The 23,674-nt window shown below is 40.8% G+C and overlaps 1 protein-coding gene and 2 long non-coding RNA genes across 3 annotated transcripts; 2 read left to right on the forward strand and 1 right to left on the reverse strand.

Annotated features, from left to right (window-relative positions):
* Nucleotides 1-1,534: 1,534 nt before the first annotated feature.
* LOC103147072 (uncharacterized) lies at nt 1,535-8,139 on the forward strand. The gene is made up of 2 exons (XR_001663816.1): nt 1,535-3,416; nt 7,890-8,139. It is a non-coding gene; the product is annotated as an uncharacterized LOC103147072 (long non-coding RNA).
* A 5,612-nt stretch (nt 8,140-13,751) lies between these two features.
* On the reverse strand, nt 13,752-19,207 carry LOC107837776 (transmembrane protein 100). The gene is made up of 3 exons (XM_016678088.1): nt 18,823-19,207; nt 18,589-18,703; nt 13,752-15,472 (listed from the first exon to the last, which is right to left on the reverse strand). The coding sequence occupies exon 3, from the start codon at nt 15,413-15,415 to the stop codon at nt 14,942-14,944; it is 474 nt and encodes a 157-aa protein (XP_016533574.1). The 5' UTR covers nt 15,416-15,472; nt 18,589-18,703; nt 18,823-19,207; the 3' UTR covers nt 13,752-14,941.
* LOC107837777 (uncharacterized) lies at nt 16,898-18,562 on the forward strand. Its single transcript, XR_001663819.1, has 2 exons — nt 16,898-18,169; nt 18,240-18,562. It is a non-coding gene; the product is annotated as an uncharacterized LOC107837777 (long non-coding RNA).
* Nucleotides 19,208-23,674: the final 4,467 nt, after the last annotated feature.

The raw sequence follows: 23,674 nt of genomic DNA on the forward strand, positions 1-23,674 counted from the left end.
GGCATGTTCCCACAATGATCCCTCCAATTACCCCCACCTTCACCTGGGATCTGCTCTCTCTCTCTCTCTCTCTCTCTCTCTCTTTGTCTCTCTCTTCTTTATCTCTCTCTCAAGAAATACCACCATGACACTACCAGGGTATCCATCAGCTTGACATTGTCTAGGAAAATGTTTGTTCTGCATCCAAAATGTTCGGTGCTTATCGGTGCCTTGTGAGAATGTGAGCTGGTGTTTGCAATCATGTTGTTTGGTGAAAATGTGGCTCAAACAAAGCGAGAGCTGTAGCAGGAAATTGAAGGATGTATCATCAAATCGTAGCATAAACCTGGAGCCTTGCCAGCAGCATGTGGGTGGAATGAGGCTGTTTGCAAGGCATCGGGCTAATGTGGTGCGCACTGCTTCAAATTCCAAAGAGCCGAGCGATGCTGTCGCTCCAACCTGTGGGTGCCAAGAACCTCCCCAGGACCTAGAACAACAGTAAACCACCGCAATGCCACTACTGACAGTTTATGCATGATTAAAACCCTGCACTCTCAGCCAAAGACGCTGCAAAGGTGTATATATGGGACTCCAGCAAAGCTTTTTTTTTTTATGATTTCCAGAAGCATCAACGACATCAGGATTCCGGAAAGGAACACCCAAAGGTATTCAAGTGGATCCTATCTATGCATTTTAGACAAGAAGTCCTATTATTGAAACTCTACTGTATTCTGCATATTTGTTTTATTGAAGGATGAGTTTTTGTATCTGCTGTTCTGTGACAGGTTTTACAAGAGCTGTAACATCCATATGAACACATCGGTACAAATCCAGTTTTCCTAATATGAACGGAAATTACACGATTAAAGTGCTTTGTGTCTCAATACTTTTGCTGTTTTGGGCCTCTGTTAAACTAAAGGGGCTTTATGGTGATGTGTAGTAAAGCAATTGACTTAGACTTGTATTTATCACGGTAATGCATTAATACGTTCTGTTAAAATATTCAAAAATGCAAGTCCAACTCTGCAGCTGTGTGTGTCCTTAGAAGCAAGTCACCTTTAGAAAAAAAAAAGATAACTAGTGATATTACATCGCTATATTTGCATCTTCTTCATAGTAAGTTTTCTGGAAGATTCACTTTTTGCTTGATTTGCGTTCTTTAAGATTCCTGGAATCGTCCCAGAATTATGTCCATCAGTCGTCTGTTCGCACATGTCCGTGATTCTCTGCCAGCTTGTCTCTTTGGTTGATTCAAGTCCTCAACAGTCAGATTCGCTTCTTGACAACGTTCAGCAGTTCCTCCTGGAAACATCTTGATTCAGAGCAACACCTGACAAGAGTCGATTTTAGGGAAACGGCGAAAACGGTGAGATGTTGCAGTTTGAAATGTCTCCGTCTCTCCACGAAACAAGGCCAGAGTCTGGGGTGTCCATCGTTGCAGCGGACAACTCTAGCCCGGAGGACGGATACCAGAGGGAAGGGAATGTCCTCTGCTGGCATCTACTGGCAAAGGAATTCTGGGATTTGCAGGAGAAGTAAAGACCCTAGAAAAAAAAGAAGAGTTAAGTTATATCCTGTGAGGTTTCAGGACTTTCCCCTGAAATGTTCTTGTTTTAAAATTGTGAAAATATGTCAAACATCTATCCATCTTTTGCTTATTTAAGCAACCGGTCCAGGAGGGAAACCTAGTAACCTAGACATTCCTCTCCCTACCTAGCAGCATTCTGTAGCTAATGCTACAGATACCCAGATCACAAGGCATGTGGGACACAGTGCGGTGTGAAAGTGAACTGCACAAAATGTGACAAATGTTGCAATTATGGTCCCCAGTCAAACCGAATCTTGCAGACTATGCAGTGTGAAAACATCTGAAGTCCCTCCAGTAAGTCCTGAGTGTACCCCAGTGGTTTCTTTTTAGTTAAACAAAAAGAAACAGTTCATCTCTGAGCTCTCCCCATATTATGATGGTAACTCTTATCATCTGTCATGCAGAGCCCAGACACCCAACAGAGTAAGCTTGTGTCATCTGCTTGTATTCACAGGCTTGTCTTTCAGCCATAGTTCAAGTGTTGTGACTTGAACTATAGCTGAGGTTTAAGACGAAGACGGATCTTTAAATCCAGAGCTTCACTTCTCATCTTCCTTCTTTACCTTGCAGACAAAGCCTTGACCCATTTATTCGCCTCTGGCTTGATTCTGGCATTCTTAAACTCATGTTGCAGTAAAGGAGCTCAGAAATCTGACATTTTGCTGACATGTCACACTCTAACCAAGACTGGGTAAAAAAAAACAACAACAAACAAACAAAAAACCCCTCTTCATTACAACATTAGATCTACTTGAAATATTCTCCAAACCTGCAATGGTAAAATGATGCCTAAATTCATTTTTACTGCTCTGCTATGAAGCTGTTAAAATTAACAATTTATTTAGATGCACAACAGTACAAGTGGATCAATGGTATTTAAAGTGAATGATCTTATTCTGCTAAGTTCAGAACTCAGGAAGCTCTTAAATAAATTAATCCTGCAAATAACATTTCTGTCTAGTTGGACAAAAACACAAAGGTCTGACACCGTGGCCTTAACGTGTAGCTTTTTAGAAACCCATGGCAAATTATGTCAGTGTAAATGTAAGCCGAAAATGTCACTTTGTGCTTGGGCCCAGTTTTTACCAGCACGCAGTGCAGCGACAGTGCTGCTGTACCTCTTCAGATTATTTGGCATGCTAAAGCAAAATCTGTTCTTGGTGGAAGATTTAAGCTGTCAGTGAAGATGCATAGATTAAATGCAGATTATATGTGTGCCTCAGCACAAGCAAACGGTTATAAAAAGACAGCTCTGGTCACAGCTATCCATTGCCTCCTACATTGTGTCCAGAGCTATTTGTATTTTAATACGCACGTGGTGTTGTGTGAATTTTTTCTTCGGAGACATAAGAGAAAATTTTCTGTGACCTAAGAGAGGATGAAGAACCAGCACCGGGTGAGAGCTCTGTTGGATTTGGATGTACTTGGTTGAAGTATTCAGCATAACTTTTTTATTTTTGCTCACCATCCAGTCTTTAAATTTCCAGCAAGATTTCTTTGCTTTGGTACAGACCGGTATCCATACTAATCAGCAAGGCTACTTGGGCATTATTTCAGTTTTCTCTCAGAATTGCAAAAAGACGATTGCTTTCATTGTGGTACACTAATACAGCACCACAAAGCCAACATTAATTGTTAATATAAACACAGTTCTCCTTTCAGCAGTTTATTTCAAACATCTTTATGGTTCCTAAACTGCAGAGCATTTTCTTTACAGCTTGAGGATATCCCCCCGGTCTGCCACCATCAGCTGAGTTCTTTCATCGCCACGCCACGACTCTTTCAACTCCAACATCTGTTAGCGGTCCCGTCTATATAGCCTTTAACAAACGAACACAAGTCTGCGAGGGTAAGCTCTTCTGTCTGACATACGTCAAACGGATGAGTGACGATCTCGAAACGTCCATCCATTCATCATTTCCCTGTCCAGGGAGGGTTTATGTTGTCAGCTCACTCCAGCTGATGTAGGGGGGGCAGGGGAGGGTGAGGACGGGCCAGGGGATTACAGTCAGCAGAGAAACAAAGGCTTAGATGTCAGGGTTTTATGATACAGATGTTTCTCCCACTCTGGTCACTTTGGGGTATCAGGAGTTCTGTGGAAAAGTCCTCACAAAACTGAGCTCAATATTTTCTCGGTAGCACTTGTTCTTCCAAAGCAACAAGAGGAGCGAAAGTTATGCAGAGCTGCCATGTTGTTAACGCCGGACAAACGTCCAGATCGTGCTAACTTAACGAGCTACCACAAGGTCACAGGTTTCGGTGACCTTTTATATGTTCACAAGAAAGTAAATTACTGCTTATCCTTTTCACAATGCCAGAATAATTTACCAGGTTAAACATGATGCCCCAGCAATAATACTTGGCACTAAGGAAGCTATTGTTTCCTTATTTTATTTTAAAAAACAAAACAAACAAAAAAAAAAACGTATCTCACTTTTATTAATAGATGCTGTTTGATTTATTTCATGTATAATATATTTTTTAACTATTCGGTTTTATTTGTTTAAAAATGTTAAAACAGGAAAATATTTTTTTAAAAAGTAAGTTGGCCTGACTCAGTACAAAATACACACGTCTCTGCCTATCAGCTAATAACAAAACAATACAACCACACAGGTATTCTCTGGAGTATTCCCTTTGATAAATCTGTATCTATGCTGAGACTTTATAATAAGCCGCCCTTTCGTTTGTGGGATTGTGAAAAAAATACAGTAGCTGTAGCTGGAGTTAATTTTTAAAAAGGCCCTGGAAACTTTGGGGTGTTGGGGAAAAAAAAAAAAAAACGAATGACAAAAACGTCTGAGTGAAATCGACTGTAAAATGTAGAATTTTCTAGAATAATTTAAAATAGACTGATCATGTGTGGAAGATACGTGGGCAATTAATAATTAGTCTTTTGACACATCCAAATGAATTATAAGTGTATCAAGGCTACATTAACACCCACCCCCCACTTATATGTGGAGTTCCTCAAGGTGCCATCCTCGGTTCTGTGTTGTTTAAATCAATTATACATCATAGAGACTTGGATTATTTCTCTGTCAAGTGCTGAAGAAGGCTGCAGCTTAATTACATGGGTTGTCATCGTGGCAAAAGCAATATTTTTCAAATAAATAAGTAAAACCAAAGCATTCATTAACTTACATTTGAATGTTTTATTATTTCTATCTACCAGCACTAAAATATGATCATGTTTTTTTTTTTTTTTTTTTTTTAAATGTCTAGCTAATTATGTAAGTGCTGCTCAGACTTGTTATTAGACATTCCTGTCTTTATCGGCATAATAAACCTTTTCCAGATTACATTTAAACCTCATATGAACGTTTTATCTTCCTTCAAACAAACCAGTAATCCTGAAAACTGATCAGGTTTTAATCTTAATTTGACGCAAAGGACTAATCGGCCGCTGTGGTTTTGATCACTGCGCCACACAGAGAACCACATTAGGAGTGAATTCTATATGCATATATGCATTTCCTAACGATTGAGTACAGCTGGCATGACAGAGTACACATGAATAAATCACCTCAATACATTCTGAATTGTGTTCTCAGAAATCGGATATTTGCACGCAAGGTGACTCAACAGGATGTGGTTTAATAAATCTGTAGCTAGAACGTCACTTTATTGGTGATTTCATCTTGAAGAAGCTTCACTATCAACCTGGTAATGTACAGAGTGTGAATTCAAACAAGTCTTTTTTGTTTTACAGTGAGTTGAAGCCAACATTTCTTTATCCCCAACATGAATCAAATACTCTGTTGCAAACTGTCCCTGTAAGGCAAATGTCCCCCCCAAAAATCAGCTTGGGGTCCTAATATTGCTTATTGGACAAAACTTGAGTATTTGTTTTTTTCAGTCTACATAAATATACATATCCAGCTGTATTTTTGTGGTTTCTCACTTTTATTACAGACAAAAATGGTAACCATCTTCCTTTTAACTTTTGGTTTAACACAATTGAACCAAAATATCATAAAGAGGTTTAGGTCAGACTAAAAGTCAGAAATGAGCTTCTTATTGTCTAAAGAGTAAACTGAAATATAAAACTTCCAGTTTATACATTTTGAGGATTTATGTGTTTTTTTTGTTAGTAAGGGAAATTATGGATTCTTGTTGCTGGATTTTGGAGGACATCTTAACGCTTTTTGAGCGTTTGAAATCAAACTTGTATTATTTGCCGTTGTCTGACATTCATGTGAGACTTTTTATGTTGTGGGTGATTACGAGATATCTGATTGTTTTTATTATTATTATTATTATTATTTTTGCATATTTGTTTTATTTATATTGAAATTTACATTGATATGTTGAACAGTCAGTCAAACTTTAAAGTCTGTCAGAAGAAACTGGCCTAGTCTAGAATAGATCTAGAAAGATTCACGATCTCCTTTGGTTCAAACTGACTTTTTCCCCAACTGCTCACCATCTGTGGACTCCTCTGCAGGCCAACAACATCCTCCAGCAACTTTGAAAAAGAAAAACCAGGAGTTCAAGAACGAAAACCCACAGTACGAAGTGACACAACAGCACTTGATGGTCGTCTCCTCCTCCCTGCGCTCTCTCCCCTCCTCGTCTTCAGACCAGGGTACTCCTCTTCTCCCTCTCCCGGTCCGCTCTCTCCCGGCTCAGGTCCGGCGTCGGCGGCTCCGCGTGTCCCAACGTGTTGTTGGGCTCGCAGCGGCCCGAGGTCGGCGAATTCTGCATGACGACAAGGCGTATGGGAGACTGGCTCTGCGGCGCAGGCGTGTTGTCGGGGGCGTACTCCTTGGTGGGGTCTTTGCCACGGCAGTCGTACAGGATGCAGGAGATGAGGAAGACCAGGAGGAGGATGACATAGCTGGCCACCAGGATGATGAGGTTGAGGGTGACGGGGTCAATCTCCAGGTAGAACTCCATAAAACCCATGGTGCCGCTTCATAACTCGCCCCGGATATAGAGAGGAAGGGTGTAAGAAACGATGGAAAAGTAGACGAAAAAATAAAAAGGAAACGAGAAAGTGATGAAGGACAGTGGATGGACAGCTGGCCTGATTGAGAGAGAAAGAGCAAAAGACAGCAGAGGACTGCATCAGATGATGAAATGAGATGGATGAGCTGGGAGAGAGGGGAGGGGGCGGGGGGCAGGGGGGACAGCGACAGCAGGCCGGAGTGGAGATGAGGCTTTGTGCTTTAAAGGACGTTAATCCTCGCTGCTCCTCCAACCTTGAATTTCAGCGTCCAATGACGAAAGCTGCTCACTTTTAATAACTCAAGCCACCATTTTGATTTTGCCAACTAGAGAGCAATATCAAAATTATACTCCCGGCGAAAATGGACGGCTTTTGGCGCACACCTGTCAGCTTGCCACGAGCGTCACCGAGGGGATTTGAGGAGTCATGTAATATGTATTAAACAACCGCTTTTTATTATGTCACTCTTGGAGATTATTTTTACATTTGAATTTGATTACATTAAAAGCAAATAAGGCCCCAGAACTGGCTGTGGTCCAGAAAAAAAAAAAAAAAATTTCAAAGTACAGCGGCTAACATGTTATTTCATCCTGTTAATGGGGTCTTTTTACACCGAGTTAGCAGGCTGTCGAGCCAATACTCTGTCATCTAATATTATATAGTGTCTTAAGTAACCCCCAGTTGCAGTCACATAGAGAACAATATCTTTATAAATCAAGCTTTTAGTGTTGGCTCAGTCAAAAACACACGCAAATTCAAGTTAAGCTCAGAACGTGCAGTTTTTATGTTTGATATGAAACTCTATAGACTCCAGTCTGCAGGTTAACTGTTTAAGTTCATGACAAAACAATAAGGAAAATGCAATAAGGAAGGATTCAAAGAGAAAACAATCAATCATGCTCTGCTCTGCTGGCTTTGAAATCAACCCCAATCAAACAAAAGAACATGTCGTTACCTTCCTACAATAACGACCTAAATTCCTTCTTTTTTTTCTTTCTTTTCTTTTTGCCAAAAGCCATTACAATCAAACCCCTGTGTATTGTCAGTATTTTATTACATTTCAGGAAATTGGAGGAAGAAGACAAAGTCTGAGTATTAAATGCTTACAGTGGTTTGAAATTATTCATTATTTCTGTTGTTTCTGTTTGGTACGTTTTTAAGTGTTTGATTTTTTTTTATGGTAAAAGTTGTAGCCATGATTTAGCTCTATATTGGTGTAGCTTAAGGTTATTATGTAGATCTCTATGTTATTGCAGCAGTAACAAAATGAAAAACAATAACAACAAAAAATACAACTTGAACAATTAATCATCTTCTGAAGATATTGTCAATAAATATTCAGATTGTCTTGTTTTTTTTCTCTTTATCCAGAAAGCTGCCACAACTTTCAAATGTAGGTCCTTCTGTGGAGGCCATGTGTCTGCGGCCGAATTCAGATGTGGAGGATGAAATCCTGTCGGAAATCGGGCTAATTTGTTAATGCCTTTTGCCTTTCTCCATCTGGGAAGGATTTTCTTTTTGCCTGATGGATGCGGGCGGAATAGAAGACAGATGGGCCAGCAAGCTGAATAAATAAAAACTTGCGGATCATCAGCCGAAAGGAGGAAAAACTGGGTCAAACTGTTTAAATTCAACCTATATATGAAGAAAACTATGAATGGAAAAGAAAACAAAAAAAAGAAACACCATATTGCCAAAAGGTGATAGGTCACCCTTTAAAACCGCTGAATCCCCTTCTGTGGCGAAAACAGCGCCGACTGGGTCACGTCTAAAACATTACAAATTCCAGCACAAAGACACAATAACACAGAATAGAAAAACTGAAATACTCTAAGATGCATGTAGAAGCCTAAATTCAATTTTAGTTCATTCAGACCTTTAGGATAAATTATGTTTATATTTCTTATGGTAATTTGTTTATTTGGATAAAAATGAGTACAAGTTATATCTCTATTTCATACTAATTTGTTATATTGGACTATAATAAGGTCTTATTGTGAATTTGCATATGTAATTGCAGTTAAGGTTTTGAGGGTGTGGCTAGGCAGAATCAGTTGGGCAGTTGGAGTGGAGCCACACAGGTTTTTGACCTCTCTCTCTCTCTCTCTCTCTCTCTTCCTTTCTTTCTCTCTCTCTCTTTCTCTCTCTCTCTCTCTCTTTCTCTCGCTTAAGACTCTCTTTTGTTTACTCTATTATTTTTGTGGAAAAGTAACATTTGTACCATTTTTATTTTTGAAGTAAACCGTTAACCTTTATCAAGAGGACCCAGTCTATTTTTTTTTTTTGTCGTTTTTGTCATCGAGTGAACCAAAGGGGGAAGGACGGAGAGCGTCAAGCTTATGGCTTCATTGTTTAGGAACCTACAATGCATAACCAGCAATAAAAGACAAATAAAACTCAAGCAATTGAAACTGAAATCAACTCACAGGCAGACAACTTCAAATCATAGAACAGGGACAGCAGAGAGGTTGTCGACTTTCTGCGGACTTCAAATCTACACTTTGATCATTTTGAGCAAGTTTTCTTGGAAATCAGATGGAGCCTAGACAGGAACGTGAGCTTCATCAATTGGAAAAACATGACAGCTACATTTTTTCTCCATGACTTTAGACATCATTTTATTCTTATCAGTACAAGTATAAGTAGGTTGTTATTGCCTGGTTGTCTGTCCTAACATTGGTGTAAGTCCAAAAAAGGACATAGTAGTGAAATAAATGAAACTCCTGTTTCTTAAACAGTAAGTCCACCATGATGAGTTTAATTGTTGCAGTTTTTTGCAGCTTCGGGAGTTCTCTGTTTGCCAGTGGATTCTTGGAGTAAAGCTGAAGGACTCAGAAGAGGTAATTAAATCTCAGGAGGTATTTCTGCTATATAGCTAAAACCCATTACCCATCAAAAACTTTATTTACTCTGTGGCATCCCGAGCCAGAAATCAACATTGCGCACTTGTATTTCTAGATAGAAATAAATCACTGCCTTGATTTTCCTCTGATTAACACCAGATGTGTTTCAACATCTGTCAAAGGAATCTCCTCCAGAACATTCATTCCCCACTGTCCTGCTGCTCATTCGGACTCCAAAACAAAAGCTATTGCCATTTCAAACCAGACGCGTAGCTATACGGCCCTAACAGTTCTGTTTCAGGTTTCATTGTTTTTGAACTGACAGAGCGGAGATTCATGCCGTTGCCTAAAATTGAGAGATTGTCCTGTTTTCTTAATCTTGCGTAGGATGTTTCAGCCAGGAAATGATTTTGAACTCTAGAGGTTATGAGGCACGGGAGGTTAAGGCTTCATATCCTTCCTTTGAATAAAAATGAATATGCACTTTGAGATGACCTGCAGGAAGTTGGTTTATTGCGCAGACATTCTGGAAATCTGTTGTTGGCTAGAGATCAAGTGATCCTATGTTCCTGTGCACAGACATTTTTTAAATTTATTTTTATATCATGAACCCTGCAGATTCTGTAGGATATTACTGGCAGGATGCCGCCAGGGTTACGAGCAGCGAGGTTTTAACGACGAGACGCCCCTCAAACAGAAACATGCTCAGATTACTGGAGATGGATGGGCAGATTTTGCAGGATGTGAGGGAAGGTTGCACTTCAGAAACAAACTGGTTTCCAAACTGGAGCACGCCCTGAAGTTTGTTTTAGTTCAAGCTTGTTTAGCTAAGCAGTGGCAGACGCAGGATGGAGTGGCAGGGAGAGATCCTGCGATAGATGCTGGTTCCAGCCTCCAAAAGGAGACCAACCAGAAGCACAACAATGGCGCGGGGGCCCCAAACGGCCCCATTAACCAGGGAGCGGCACTTCCCCCTCATCCGTCAAAAACCCGAGAACCTTTTTCTCCGCGAGTGCTTCTCTCGCTTGTCGACGTGCCGAGGGATTTAAAGACTTGTTGGGAGAATGGTTGGTTGCGTTGCTGCTGCAGATAAGGAGTGCACGCGCGGCTGCGCCGCCTCAACGCAGGAAGCTCGCATTGTGTCCGAGGAGAATGGCAGCTTGGTTTGATTCCCGTTGTGGTCTGCTGTCGTTTCCCTGCTCAGACACGCAGACTGAGTCTTTGTAGGTCAGGATTGGGGAAACTGAGACCAGAAGATTCGACCCCACGTACGCCAACACAACGATCCCTAAGACATGAGCTGACTGATGATGATGGTATGCTGGGATGTGTATGAGAAGAGAACACATTAAAGATTTCAGAAACACCTCTAATTCAGAGTCAGAGTCATACTGGAGCAGACGAAAAGTTTCAGGGTATCTGAAAACTTTCTGTCTGCTCCAATTTTCCTCTGTTATTTATTAATGGGCTGTTGAGTGCATCCTACAACCTGAGGCACCAACTAAAGCTCTGTGATGTGTGGTTGGATTTTTAGTTTCTCAATCCAATCCTTCGAGAAAACATTTCCAACCATTGTTTTACATCCCATAAAAATACTGATCTACATCCATCTGAAAGATGCCCTACATTAAATCTTGAACAACCAACAACACCCACTAAGCATCAAAAGTGGTCAAAAAATGTTTCTTTTAAAGCCAAAAAGAAAGACAAGAAAAACAGAGACAACATGCTAATCATTGCGGTTGTTATAATAATACACATGCCATTTATTTACATTTTTGATATTGATTGTTTGGTAAAATACTGAAATTTAAACAAAGATGTTTACAACCACTAAACTTAGTAATAATTTTCAAGTAAAGCTGCTTGTTGTGCAGAATACAATACATTTTTGCCATTCTTCTAATTTCAGATTATGACTGAGGGAGGCTAGCAAACTGGAATTAGCTGAAGCTAGCTAGCCAGGCTATCTGCTATGCTGTGGTAGAGTTAGCTAACCCTGACAGCGGCTATCTTTAGTAAAGATAGCAGCTACCAGTCTCAGAAAAAAACCTTACTTACCTAAGAACTTAAATTCAAACAAATTGTAAATGTTATCTAACAGTTAAGAAGGTATAGAGTACACAATTTCAAGTTCGGATGCTGCTATCCGGTGACTCCAACATGAAAATCAGCCATCTGTCAAGAAACTGACAATAACATGCAACATGCTTCTGAACTCAAGAGTTGAACACAAACCACCAGGAACTATAACCACATAATGATAATTCAGAAAAAAACAACTGTTTTTCTTTCTTTTAAAATGGCTAATATTTATCAGATTGTGCTTTAATACCAAATGAACTGAGCTGCATACTTGTTCTATATTTCTTTAAAAAAAAAAAGATTCTGAAGGTACATGTTGAAAATTATTATAGGTTATTTACCTATAATAAACAAATGATACTTACTTGTTTGGCAGCTATTACCAAATGTTATTGATTTAATAAGAAGAAGGATTTCCTGTAGCGACTTGTGCAGTCAGGGCTGAGAAGATTCTGGCTCTGCCGCCGGGAATGGGAAGAGCCCGTAATGAGCTGTGCTGCCTCCGACTGACAACTTCACTGACTTCCACCCTCATTAAGGATCCTGGGAGCTGTCAGGACCAGCTCCTGGCAGGTAGCTGGCTCTCGCCCCGGCCCACGCTGACACTCTGCAGACACAATGCTCTAATGAGCTGCTTATCGGTGCAGCTTCCGGAACACTTATGAGTCAGATTAAGCCATATTTCAATAAAAACGGCTATCTCGGCTTCCATAATCATTAGCGCCATCAACTGTGCTTAAAAAAACCAAAAAATATGTAAGAAATGGGTACATGTACTGTTAAAGTACACTTTCAGTAAACACAAGTAAACTTTCAGTTAAGACTTTCAACAGGTGTTTTTATTGTATTTTCTACTGCATGTCAATGTTTGTGAGATGTATTGTACAAAAAAAAAAATACAATAATGTACCCTGGATATATACTATACAGAAAATGTCAGGTTTGGATTAACTGAAACTCCTAAATAAATGAATAAAAAAATCGTTGACGGAAATGTTTGTATAATTAACGGAAAATATCCTGGTAATTTTCCACCAGCCAGGACATTTTCTGTTTCTAAAATAAATTGTAAGTTTTGTTACTTTGTCAATTAGTTCATTTAATTATCTTTCATGTGTTTGTAAATGTGTTCATTTCTTTCAACGTTTTAACTTTTGACCCATTTAGCGGCTGATTTGGACTGTTCTGCTAAAGAAGGATCCAATCCCAGATGGCGTCTTTCTGTGTGGAGTTTCGATGTTTTCCCAGGTGCCTGGTGTGTGCTTAGCTGATTCTTTTTATGCGATTGTCATCTTTTCTTATTCCCGCAATCTGGCATCTGCAACCCCTGAATGTTTATACTTGAACGATGGAATCAGGGGCTACAGATTAAAACTGGGTCAAGGTTCATTTTTTTTTTCCCCTTAGATGACCTCACCTCCACTTCAATGACAAGACAGTCTCACGCCTGCAGAGGAATTAATAACTTCCTTATTTTTCTTTTTTTTTTTTTTTTCCAAAGGGCGTTTCTGGGTAGAAAATCTTTCCTGTTTACCACGCTGCCGATTCCGGTCTCTTAGCGTGCCAGGCTCTTTTCCCAACTCTCGGCCTGGGATGAGGTTCAGTAAAACAGGGAACAGTTAAGGAAGAGGGGGGGTGACACTGCAAAAGTGACACACCTCTGGTGGCTTCAACTGGTCACGATGTTACAGGAAGAGAAGGGAAGTTTGGGATTTCCCCCCCACCCCACTTCACACAGGAGCCAGTGACCTCCAGAGGCGCAGCGAGGATCTGGAAACATCGGAGACTACAGCATTTACTTACGTGTAAAAATCAATCCTCCCGATTGGAAGGAAAACAAAATTTGTGTTAACCTTTAGTTATGCCAGCACTTTAGGAAACTGGAAACTTTCCAGTGACTCATCCGGAAAGCCCGCCTTTCTGTCAGCTCCACCACAGATCGTAGGAGGCCCAAACTGTAGAAAATCCGATCTGTGTGTGTGGGCTCGTCTTGCCGCTGCATTTTCTGCATCTGTTTTCAGAGCAGAGGCGCCTCCTCCGAGGTGTCGAATCAGTCTGAGGTGATGCTTTCTGCTTCCACTGCCCACATTCCCCAGGACACTGCGGAGATAAAGTTAGCTCGCCGTTGCAATCGCTTAGCTGTCGCCACCTCCGAGTGACGCAACCTCGCCCCCAGACCCCCATTTTTTTTTTATCAGGGATATGCAAAGCAAAATGAAGACAGCTAAATATAACCTCACGGTCGGCCCTCCCGACCTGCTCTCTGGAAATCGGATCTGCGAGAGGAAAACAGGAGTCGGGTTTGTTTTGGCACCAGATCTTCGTTTTAATAGTTATAGTTCCAGTCACTGACAGAATAAATAAAATCGAGCTATAACGGAGGAATATCTGTGTGACATAACTTAGTGCACGTGTCATACAAAACAGGCATGCATGCAAGAAATTGGGCCCAGCTGTGACCTCAACACTCAGGTATTCAGTCATAAAGTAAAACACTGCACACACCTGCACATCTTTTTATGGTAAAAAAAAAAAAAAAAGTTACCTGCATCGTCAGTTCTAGTTTTCATTTCACTGCTTTATCAACTATTACCCTTTAGAATCTTCCAGAAAAACAAAAACAAGACCAGCAGTGCCTATTTCCGTTCACCCTGTTTGAAGAAATGCTACATGATTCTGTAAGATCACTTACACTTATCTCAAAGTGGCATTAACGAGCCATGTTGTCGGTTCTGTGAAGCAAATCCCCACAGCAGAGAGGAAACGTCTTCAGAAACTTCTCTGTATTCACCCTCGGTTTAAATGATGCATTTCCAACGGGGTGCGACGGAACCTCCGACGAATGAACAGAGGTCACAAATGAGCCCAATTCAGAGAGAAACAAAAAAGTGGCTCAACATACATATTGTAGAGTACCATTCTAACCGTGTGTATAGCTTATCAATGTATAATATGTATAAACTGTACACCTCCAAGCCAGATCATACTGATCTCTTGTCATGTTTGTTTTAACGAGACTGACGTCTTTATTAGGAACAAAAGAGAAGACTTTGCACTTCACCCTCAGTGATTGACTGGTCAATGATTTACAGGTTTTTTTTTAACTAATTTTGTGGTTTTGTCATCTTGCTTCATCACAAGTTTCAAGAAATCTTTAGTTTTTTTTTTTTTGTTTTTTTTTATGAACCGACATTCTAACTATTTGGTCACGTGAAATTAGTTAGCTCCAACCAAACTTCTGGTTCAGAGACCAACTGGTCTCATTTCCTCCATCAGCTTTCAGGGAACTCGTTTTTTTGGCCTTCACAGAACGTCAGGTGTCCACCGAGGCACCGTTTGCTTCTTCAGTCGTTGAGCATGAAGGACAGGGGTTATGAGCTGTTAACCTGGTGACGTAGTATGGCATCTGTGTGGTGCATTCAGTTATAAACCGTTAAAGATATCTGCTGCATGAAATGAAGAGCTTGAGGTTTGACTGTCCAAACTTCAAGGAGATCAGGGTACGCAGTAACCCTGGCTGACCATGAGGGCGGTTTGACTCTCCCTTCGTTTGTCCTTCTTCTTCCTCAGTCGGAGCCTCCAGCAGATGGCGCTGGATCCCAGCAGGCCCAGCCCTGCAGAAAGCAGCACCAGTCCGAGCAGGGAGATGGTGGATCCATGGGTGTTGAAGGTGTAGGCCACCGCCGTCACCACGACGCCGGCGATGAGGACAAAGACGCCAAAGGGCACCACGCAGCGGTAGCAGGACATCTCCGCGCCGCCGGTCGCCGCCGTCAGCTGGACCTCGTTGACGTGCGGGATACGTGTTGTCACGACGACAGCACTGTCCTTCCTGGTCTTCTCCCGGCTCAGCCTCTCTGCCGAGATGGACGTCGGTATCCTCACGGCGTTCCTCGGGATCCTTCCGCCCCCTTTGGCGTAGAGGTCGTCCGGCATGGTGATCTTGCTGGCGAGGAACAGGTGAGCCATGATGGTGGTGGGGGGGCGGGGGGGATGTCAGAGCTCAGCCAATTAGAGAGCAGCTAGCTGTAAACAGAAACAAAAAGTTAGCTTTCAGCCTTTTTACGTGCAGTTAAAGATGAGTAGTTTTATATGGCAGCTGTACTTCCGGTTTACAGTAAATGTGATTTTTGGTGCTTAAATGCCCCATAAAAAGTGTGCTTATCCATCTTGGTCTATAACCAAATGTATTGGTACAAAATAAAGTAAGAGTTTGGTGAATCTGATTTCAGTAGCTAAAAACATAAATGTTTCAACTCTTTGCTAGGTTTTCTTCAGTTTTGACATATCTTGAGCACTCACTCAAATTCTGACATATTCCATCCAGTTATAATTTGTTAATGTATATCTTAAAGAAATACGTTTCTTACAATAAACCATGAGGTTGAAAGCAGTCAGATGGTCATTTTAAACTTAATGATTCTGATGAGGTATGGACAACAATGTGGGGAAACCCCAAAACGCCTCACTTTCCATAAGACGGCATCTGGGAAAGGGCTTAAAAAAAAAACAAAGTCTGTCTTCAAACGCCACACTTCCTCCCATGCCGCAAACTGGCCTGTTCTGAATTTGCAAGGTAGGACCACGCATGGCACACTGGTAGGTGAATGGCTTCCAATGTTACTAGCTTAAAAAATTTGCATAACAAACTATTTTCTGTTTTTTTGAGGGGTTTTCTTGGACTGATGGTCATAATGTTTGGAACTGTTGTTGAACAACGCATTTTGAGTTTAAACATTGTTTTTACAAATTGCCTACTGTGTTCTCCAGTGGGGCGTAGGAAGGACAGTTGGCTGAGTAGCTAAAATCTGTGAATACTTGAGACCCTCACTAAAATCACTTGTATTAATTCAGACACCAAATATAAGAAAATGGCCCCAAGTCTGTTCTCTCACTGTGGAAAACTAAACCTGTTATTAACTTTGATTAACAAAGTGTCATTGTAAGTTTACGTTGTTCTACTTTTTTTTTTTTTTTAATAACCGTCGGCATCCATCTATCTCTGTGAGTTAATGTGGCAGTTTGTAGCTACGCCTCTGAGGTCAGACGCTGATAATGAAATTTTAATGTGAGACAGATGAAGGGAAAGTCAAGCTTCATTGCCATCAGTTAACACAAGCAGCTGCTGATCGGGAAATGAAGTTGTTGTTTTATTTTTGTTAGTTTTTTTTCCAAGTCTAATAAAACAAAATGAATTTTGCTGAACATTAAGCGAGGCTGGAGAAGCGCTCGGCTTAACAGTCAGTTTATCTCAGGGGTCACCAACTCCAGTCCTCGAGGGCTACCATCCTGTAACTTTTAGATGCGTCTCTGCTCAAACACACCTGGATCAAATAAACTGCTCGTTTCCAGCCTATTGCAGAGAGGAATGAATGCTGGTGAGGGAATTCAGACATTTTGGAGCAGAGGTCAATCTAAAAGTTGCAGGATGGTAGCCCTTGAGGACTGGAGTTGGTGACCCCTGGTTTATCTTATTCCAAGCAGCCTGAGCTGATTAATTTCATCTGTAGTTTTACACCTTTAACCTGAAGGTCCTGCTTCTGTTGGAGACTGATTGTTCCTAAAGCAGATAAAGAGAATATTGCCAATGATCCTTAGTTCTTTTTTTATATATTTTACCAACATCTGTGAATGAAACTCAGACAAAGACATCTGCTTTTCTAAAATCAGGAAGATGAGCAGAACCACAAATCTTACTCAGAAAACCGTTTGACAAATTAAAGTTGAACTAAAGCACATCTGTAACCATCATATTCAAAACTGCAATTTTTTTTAATACAAACAATACTCCTGGATTTAATGTCAGTGGGTTTTCTTCTTTTTGTCTCAGACATGTCTGCAGACCGTCAAGCTAATTAAACAAAGAACGCAATAAAGTGAAACTGCCATATTATTGTCTTAGAGACAAAATTCAGTGTAAGAAAACTGTTTATAACCTCTGTTGCATGAAAAAATAATCGGCACCCTACTGCAAGTTTGATGACTAATTAAAAGCAACAGGCAGTATATCCTTCCCCCCCCATTAATTGTGAACATGGCACTTTTATTGTTTAACATCTCTGTTAAACAATGTGGTTTCATTTATAAATAAAATTTAATTTCTTTTCAGAAAAGCACCCATTAATAAAGTGTAGCAGATTAAACCTTTGGCTTGCGTTATTAACTTTTGGTAGGTGTGTTACAAATATATGTTATTATGATTTTACTTTGCAGCTTTTACTTTGCAACCTGCACCTAGGTTTTTATTGTCTATTGCGTTTTAATAAGAAGTTGCAAATTCACTACGCATATCCTGCTACTCGCATAAAAATGCCTAAAAAGCAAAATCTTTTCTCATTAGGAAGAAGTAGTAAAGGTGGGAGATTTTCATAAGAAATTATTATAAACACCAACTACCAATCTTAGATGTCCTTTAAGTTACTTAACGACTGGATAAATAATGACATGACTTTGAGGGAAAACTGTTTCACTTTTTGCAACCAGGTGGATCCATGTGTACTTTAAAACTTGAGTATCATTTGGGTATCTTTTCTTTTCTTTTCTTTTTTCATTTTGAGTCTGTGATTCTGCATCTGTCCAGCAGGTGTCCTCGCACAGCCCTCACACAGACCTGATTTCTCACCTGCTGCTTGTGTCTCCACTTTAAATCCATTCAGCTGGTTGTCAATTTTTCTCTGTTCCTGTCGGCTCGCCTGAACAATCCTTGCTCACTGAACTTTCCTGGTATACAAGTTGCTCCTTTCCAAGGTTTTCTTGCCTCTGATGTTGTGCTGTTTTACCCTTTTTTCATTAGATTGATCCAGAGCAAAGCTGTTGTTATACACAGTCAGGGAAGCCTCTAATGATGATTTTTGACATCTTATTTTGTTTGCCTTAAAATCTAAGATATGTTTAGTTTATAATAAAAGAAAAACATCGGACTCAACACTCGGCTCATTGCATTGTTTTGCAAAGAAAAAAAGAGTTGCACACCATCAGATGAAGGTGAACACATGATTTTTCAATGAAACGCTGCAATATTGTCTTTGCAGAATATTGCATTGCTGTGGTGGAAGTGAAGCCTGTCACGGCTGTAAAAACCCGACGCCCTGCAGGCTGAATTCTTGCAGGGAAAGAGAAAAAACAGATGAAAATCCACTTACTGCAGCGGAGAGCAGAGCTCCATTCCTCTGGCTGTTTGGGTCGTGTTCCTGACTGCAGACGTGAACTCGTGGAGACTCAGTCAGTGCCTCGCTCCTCCGCTCCGTACCGTCCCCCCTGCAGGAAGAAATGAGGGAATATGGCTATCAACAGAAGGAGGTAGCAGAGAGAGAGGGAGAGCAGGAGGGGAGGAGACAGGGCGCCTTCCTCCAACACCTCCCAAACCCCCAGCCCACCTCCCATCAGACTGCCAGAAGAAGCTTTAACTCTTTCCTCCCTTCAGAGATTCTCCGGTTCAATCTGTCAAACAAATTGAATCTGGTCCGACTGAATAAGGATGCAGGAAACCAGGATGGTATACTCTTTCTTTACAGTCATGGTTCCCTTCATCCGACGGTAGATCCGTGACATCATCGAGGTCACACCAGAGATGATGGGTTCTGATTGGTTTGAGTCGTCCGGTACCTGACACGAGGCTCAGCCGAGTCGTAACAAAGATTTGCGACCCAATAAATCACAGAAACGTCCTGCGGTCTTCCCGTTTCAGAGCCTGGGCTCTGTTCAGTCTGCTGCAGTCGGTTTTCACTAATGGAAACGTTTAGTTTTAACCGGTCAACTTTGTGGAATCTGAGTGGAGACAGCTGAGCTGCTGTTGCTGAGGATAGACATGACACACAATAAAACTGCATCCCTTTTTTTTTAAAGAGGACCAGCAGGAGTTGGCTGAGAGGTCTCCGCCCTACAGCTGAGCATCCAGCGTGTGGGAGGAATCGGATGTTTCCTCTGAGGCCTTCAAGCAGTGAAAGAGTGAAAGAGGAGCCTTTCACATCCACAAAAGTCTGAGGACGACGGTCAGCCTGTTGTTTCACTTTGTGGCACGAAATGAACATTCTAGCAGCGTGAAGCAAACCCAATCAAATAACAGTCTTCTACTTGATGTACCAACTTTGTTTCATACAAAGTCAAGGGGGGGGAAACACATCCCAGTTATCCCCTTGGGACGTCTTGATTTCTGTAAGGACATCTCCAATCAGTCCCTCCATGAAGTTGCGATATTGTGAATGGGAATTCACTCATCATTCGTAAATTTTGCGCAGGCTTTTCTACAAAGGCAACCAATCACAGGAACTTGGTTGAATTTTGACCAATCACCGTAACCCCTTATACCATCGCATTTCACGACATGCCCTTTTCATTCAACCCATTTTGAAGATGTTCTGTAGGATTTGCTTGTACTGTGTGTATACAGTTCATTTAAAGTTGAACAAGCCCATGTTTGGACTTATTTTGCTTTTGCATATTGCACCTAAGTTTGTGGTTGTATCTTGTATCTTGAAGAAAAGGATGTAGAACTTTAGATATTGTACAAACGAGATATTAACATACTTGTAAAAACCTTACAAAAACTTTATACCGTAGCAAAATAACTTTCGGTGTTCAACATGCCTCATGAACAGACTAGTACATACATTATTGAGAGACAAAGCAAAATCTTTTGCATGGGAATGGAAAAGAAACAAAATTTCCCCCATGTCCCCAAGGGGTCTCCATAGTGTTCTGGTAAAGTAAGAAAGCAGACTTAAACTACATCTGCTTTTCTGTTTAGGTACAGAGGAGGAAAAAAAAAGTAGGTCATGAAGTTGGATCGCGGTGATTAATTTAAAACAATGCAGGTCTCATTTAAATGGGTTATGATTAGCAGGTGGTTCTGGTCCACCAGTCTGCAGCTCAGACTCCACCTGCAGGTGCAGCTCTGAATCTAGTTCAGCGGAAAAGTTCTCAGGGCTTCTGCTGACTCTGAGCCAAAGTTTTCGTCCAGCTCGGTGAGAATAAAACACCGACTTCCCACCCGTTCCATCTCGCGGCCCACCTGCCAACTGAATTGTAGTTCCTGCAGGTTTTCTGGGTTGATGTTTTTTTTGTTTTAGTTTATTTTTTTATGGGTTTTAGGATGATAGATGACAGCTATGCAGTCTTGTTGTGGGTGTTGATGCAATGAATAAGAGCAGCAGACTGTTTCAGATCAGATTTTATTTTTTTGAAGACGTCCTCCTCACTACTTCTTACACATTTCTCTTGGATGGATCCTTGTGCGAGAGAAATTAGTTTCATGAATGTCTGTACTCGACCCAACATCCATCAGCCTGTTCTGAACAAAATAAATGCAGCTGTGCACATCTGGAGCAACGCCTAAACATCCATCAGGTGTTGTTTTTGCAGCGCCTACTGGGAATCCAGTAGGATCCCCAGTAGGATCAAAAGCTAAGGCAAAAACAAAACAAAAAAATGTCTGCGTTGGCGTTCTGGTGTTTGAACGTTCCCAACTCTTGGAGCATTTCTTCGCATTTCCTGGAGGTTTTCTTCTTCTCTCGCTTTTAATCGAAGCTGAAGAACTGATCATTTTTTATGATTAACAAATTAAATTTCCTTCCCAAAAATCACAACACCGCGGGGACAGTGCACGAGTGCTGAATCGCTTCCTTCCCAGTTCAGTTTTTTTCTTCTTTTTTTTCTTTTGGGTCGGGAACGATCCGAGTTATTTGTTTTGGACTCGAGTCCCTGGCGGCGTGGCGCGCCGCTTCCTCCCCTTCGCCAGATGGTTTCGGGCCTTGCGTGTGGAGACAGCGAGTTTGCTGCTGCTTGTGTCTGACTTTCAGTTCTTCCTCCTTTTGCCGCTTCCTGCCTTCACAGGTGCATCCAAACTCCAGCATCAGAGTTCTGGAAAAGTTGACTTTGCATTTCTGTCACTTCACATCCTCCACTTACCAAAAAAAGACTTCAGTAAAAGTATTCGGTCCCGCCACGGGCCCCACAAGGCCCCCTAAAAAGTGCTGAGCTGATGAAAACTAGTAGAAAAAAAAACACCCTCAGTTGTGGGTTATCAGACACATTCTGACTCTGAAGTGGAGTCTTATAATCTAAGGTATTTCGTGGCTCCCTGTAGAAACCAGAAACATCACAGATAGCTGATAAAATCGCAGACTTGGAGAATCTGGGAGGAAGTTGCTGGTGCAGCTGAAAGTAGATCCGACTGTACATGTTTATGTTAGTTTGAGACTAAACCATTCCATTATTTTAACCTACAGTTACCTTTTCCAAACATGTGACCTCTTCCAGACACTTCCAACCAGCAGGAAAACTATCCGGAAGGAAGAGGAGCTTACTAAATATGCACTGGACTGCAAAAAAAAAAAAAAAAAAAAGGCTTTTCTAACCCAAAACAAGATCTATTTCTGAACAAAGTGGGCAAATAGCACATGATTTATTTCTTTGTATTACCTGAAACTTTAAAAAAGTAGCTTTTCTTCTTCTTCTTCTTATTATTATTATTATTAGTAGACGTTCATTTTGCACCAAATATCCTGGTGCTTCCGTTTCTTACTTTCTGAAAGTTTATCATCTGTGTTTTCATTGTTTGAATGGATGAATCAGAATGAATCAGGGAGAGGGCACAGAAAAATCGGTAACACTTTATTTGGAGGGGTGTGCATTAGACTGACATGACACTGTCATAAACATGACATAACACCTGTCATGAACATAAAGAAGTCTTTATAAATGTTTATGACAGTTGTCATGAAGTGTCATTCGGTAAATAATGACACTTTTAATACAAAGTTGCTCTAAAAGTTGCATTGAAAGTCCATTAAAAATGCCAACTTTGCATTAAATTACCATAAGTTACAAAATCATTCAAAGTTGGCACTTTTAATGGACTTTCAATGCAACTTTTAGAGCAACTTTGTATTAAAAGTGTCATTATTTACCAAATGACTTTTCATGACAACAGTCAAACATTCATAAAGACTTATTTATGTTCATGACAGGTGTTATGTCATGTTTATGACGGTGTCATGTCAGTCTTATGCACACCCCTTCAAATAAAGTGTTACCAAAAAATCACTGGATGATTTTTTTTGTTTGTTTTTTAGTAAGTAGAAAAGTCAACTCATCCTAAATTCTGCTGCTGGCGTCCTGACCAACACCAAGGATATCAGGTCACCGGGTTTCTTCTTCAGTCCACATTTTCTGGTTTAATTTCACTTGCAGTGCTTTGCATATCACAAATACTGTCAAAAAACACTGATGGAAGCCTATGCCAGCAGTCTCATGTGGAGCACACAAAAGCTAAATAGAAAGAACTGTCCAAAATCCACAACATTTAGTTGATTTTCACTGTGTTTGAGCAACGAGAAGACGCAGGGTGTGACCGTTTGGTAATATTAGGCTCAGAGGAAAGTCAGGATGTTATTAAGAGAGAAAGCAGCTGAAGCCAAGTGGAGCAGGAGCAACAGGATGTGAAAACCAGATCAAATAAACCAGAGGAAGGACGAGGAGGGATGCAGGTCACAAATAATTTAATGAAAGGGTTTAAATCTCCAACAAGCTTGACGGAGAAGAGTGGAGACTGAGCAGGAAACAAACACATGTGGGCTGAAAAAACGAGGTGGAACTGGAAAACCGTCGACATGAGGTAAAAATGTGCAGGGGGGGCGGAGAGGTCAGGAGGTCAACCCCTGAGAGGAGCGAGGAGGATGCTCCAGCCCAGCGGTCAGCAGGGCCTGCATCTGCTCAGCTTTCACCTGGACTCTTCTCCTAATACTAAGCTTTCAAATGAAAGAAAAAAATTCAATTTACCATTTTTCTGTTGCGATCACATTTTTATCATCTAAGACTCTATATTGACAGATTTTTTCCCCAAAATTTTTCATGAATTTTCTTTTCCCCTCTCTTTTTGTTCTTTTCACATTTTTGTATTTGTTATGTATATTTTTTTGGTAATGGTTTTAGTGTAAAGCAGGAAAATAAGCTATACACACATACCTTCTGCCTTGACCCACATGCTTTTTGCTCTGCTGACATCCAACATGTTTCAGGGTTGTTTTTTTTTTGTTTTTTGGGGGTTTTTTTAAATCGCATTTCCAATCTTTGTCTCTTTGTTCTGGTAAAACTCTCCCAGTTCCAACACTGACAACACTGAACAGTCTGTCAGTAGACAGACTAAAAAGTTTGGATAATATAAAATATTTCAGTGTTGATTTCTCCAAATCCTAACAGCTTCTGTTTGCTGTAACACTTGGGCCTAAC

This window comes from Poecilia formosa, unplaced genomic scaffold, assembly GCF_000485575.1.
Source record: "Poecilia formosa unplaced genomic scaffold, Poecilia_formosa-5.1.2 Scaffold173, whole genome shotgun sequence".
In the NCBI taxonomy this organism is placed as follows: Eukaryota; Metazoa; Chordata; class Actinopteri; order Cyprinodontiformes; family Poeciliidae; genus Poecilia; species Poecilia formosa.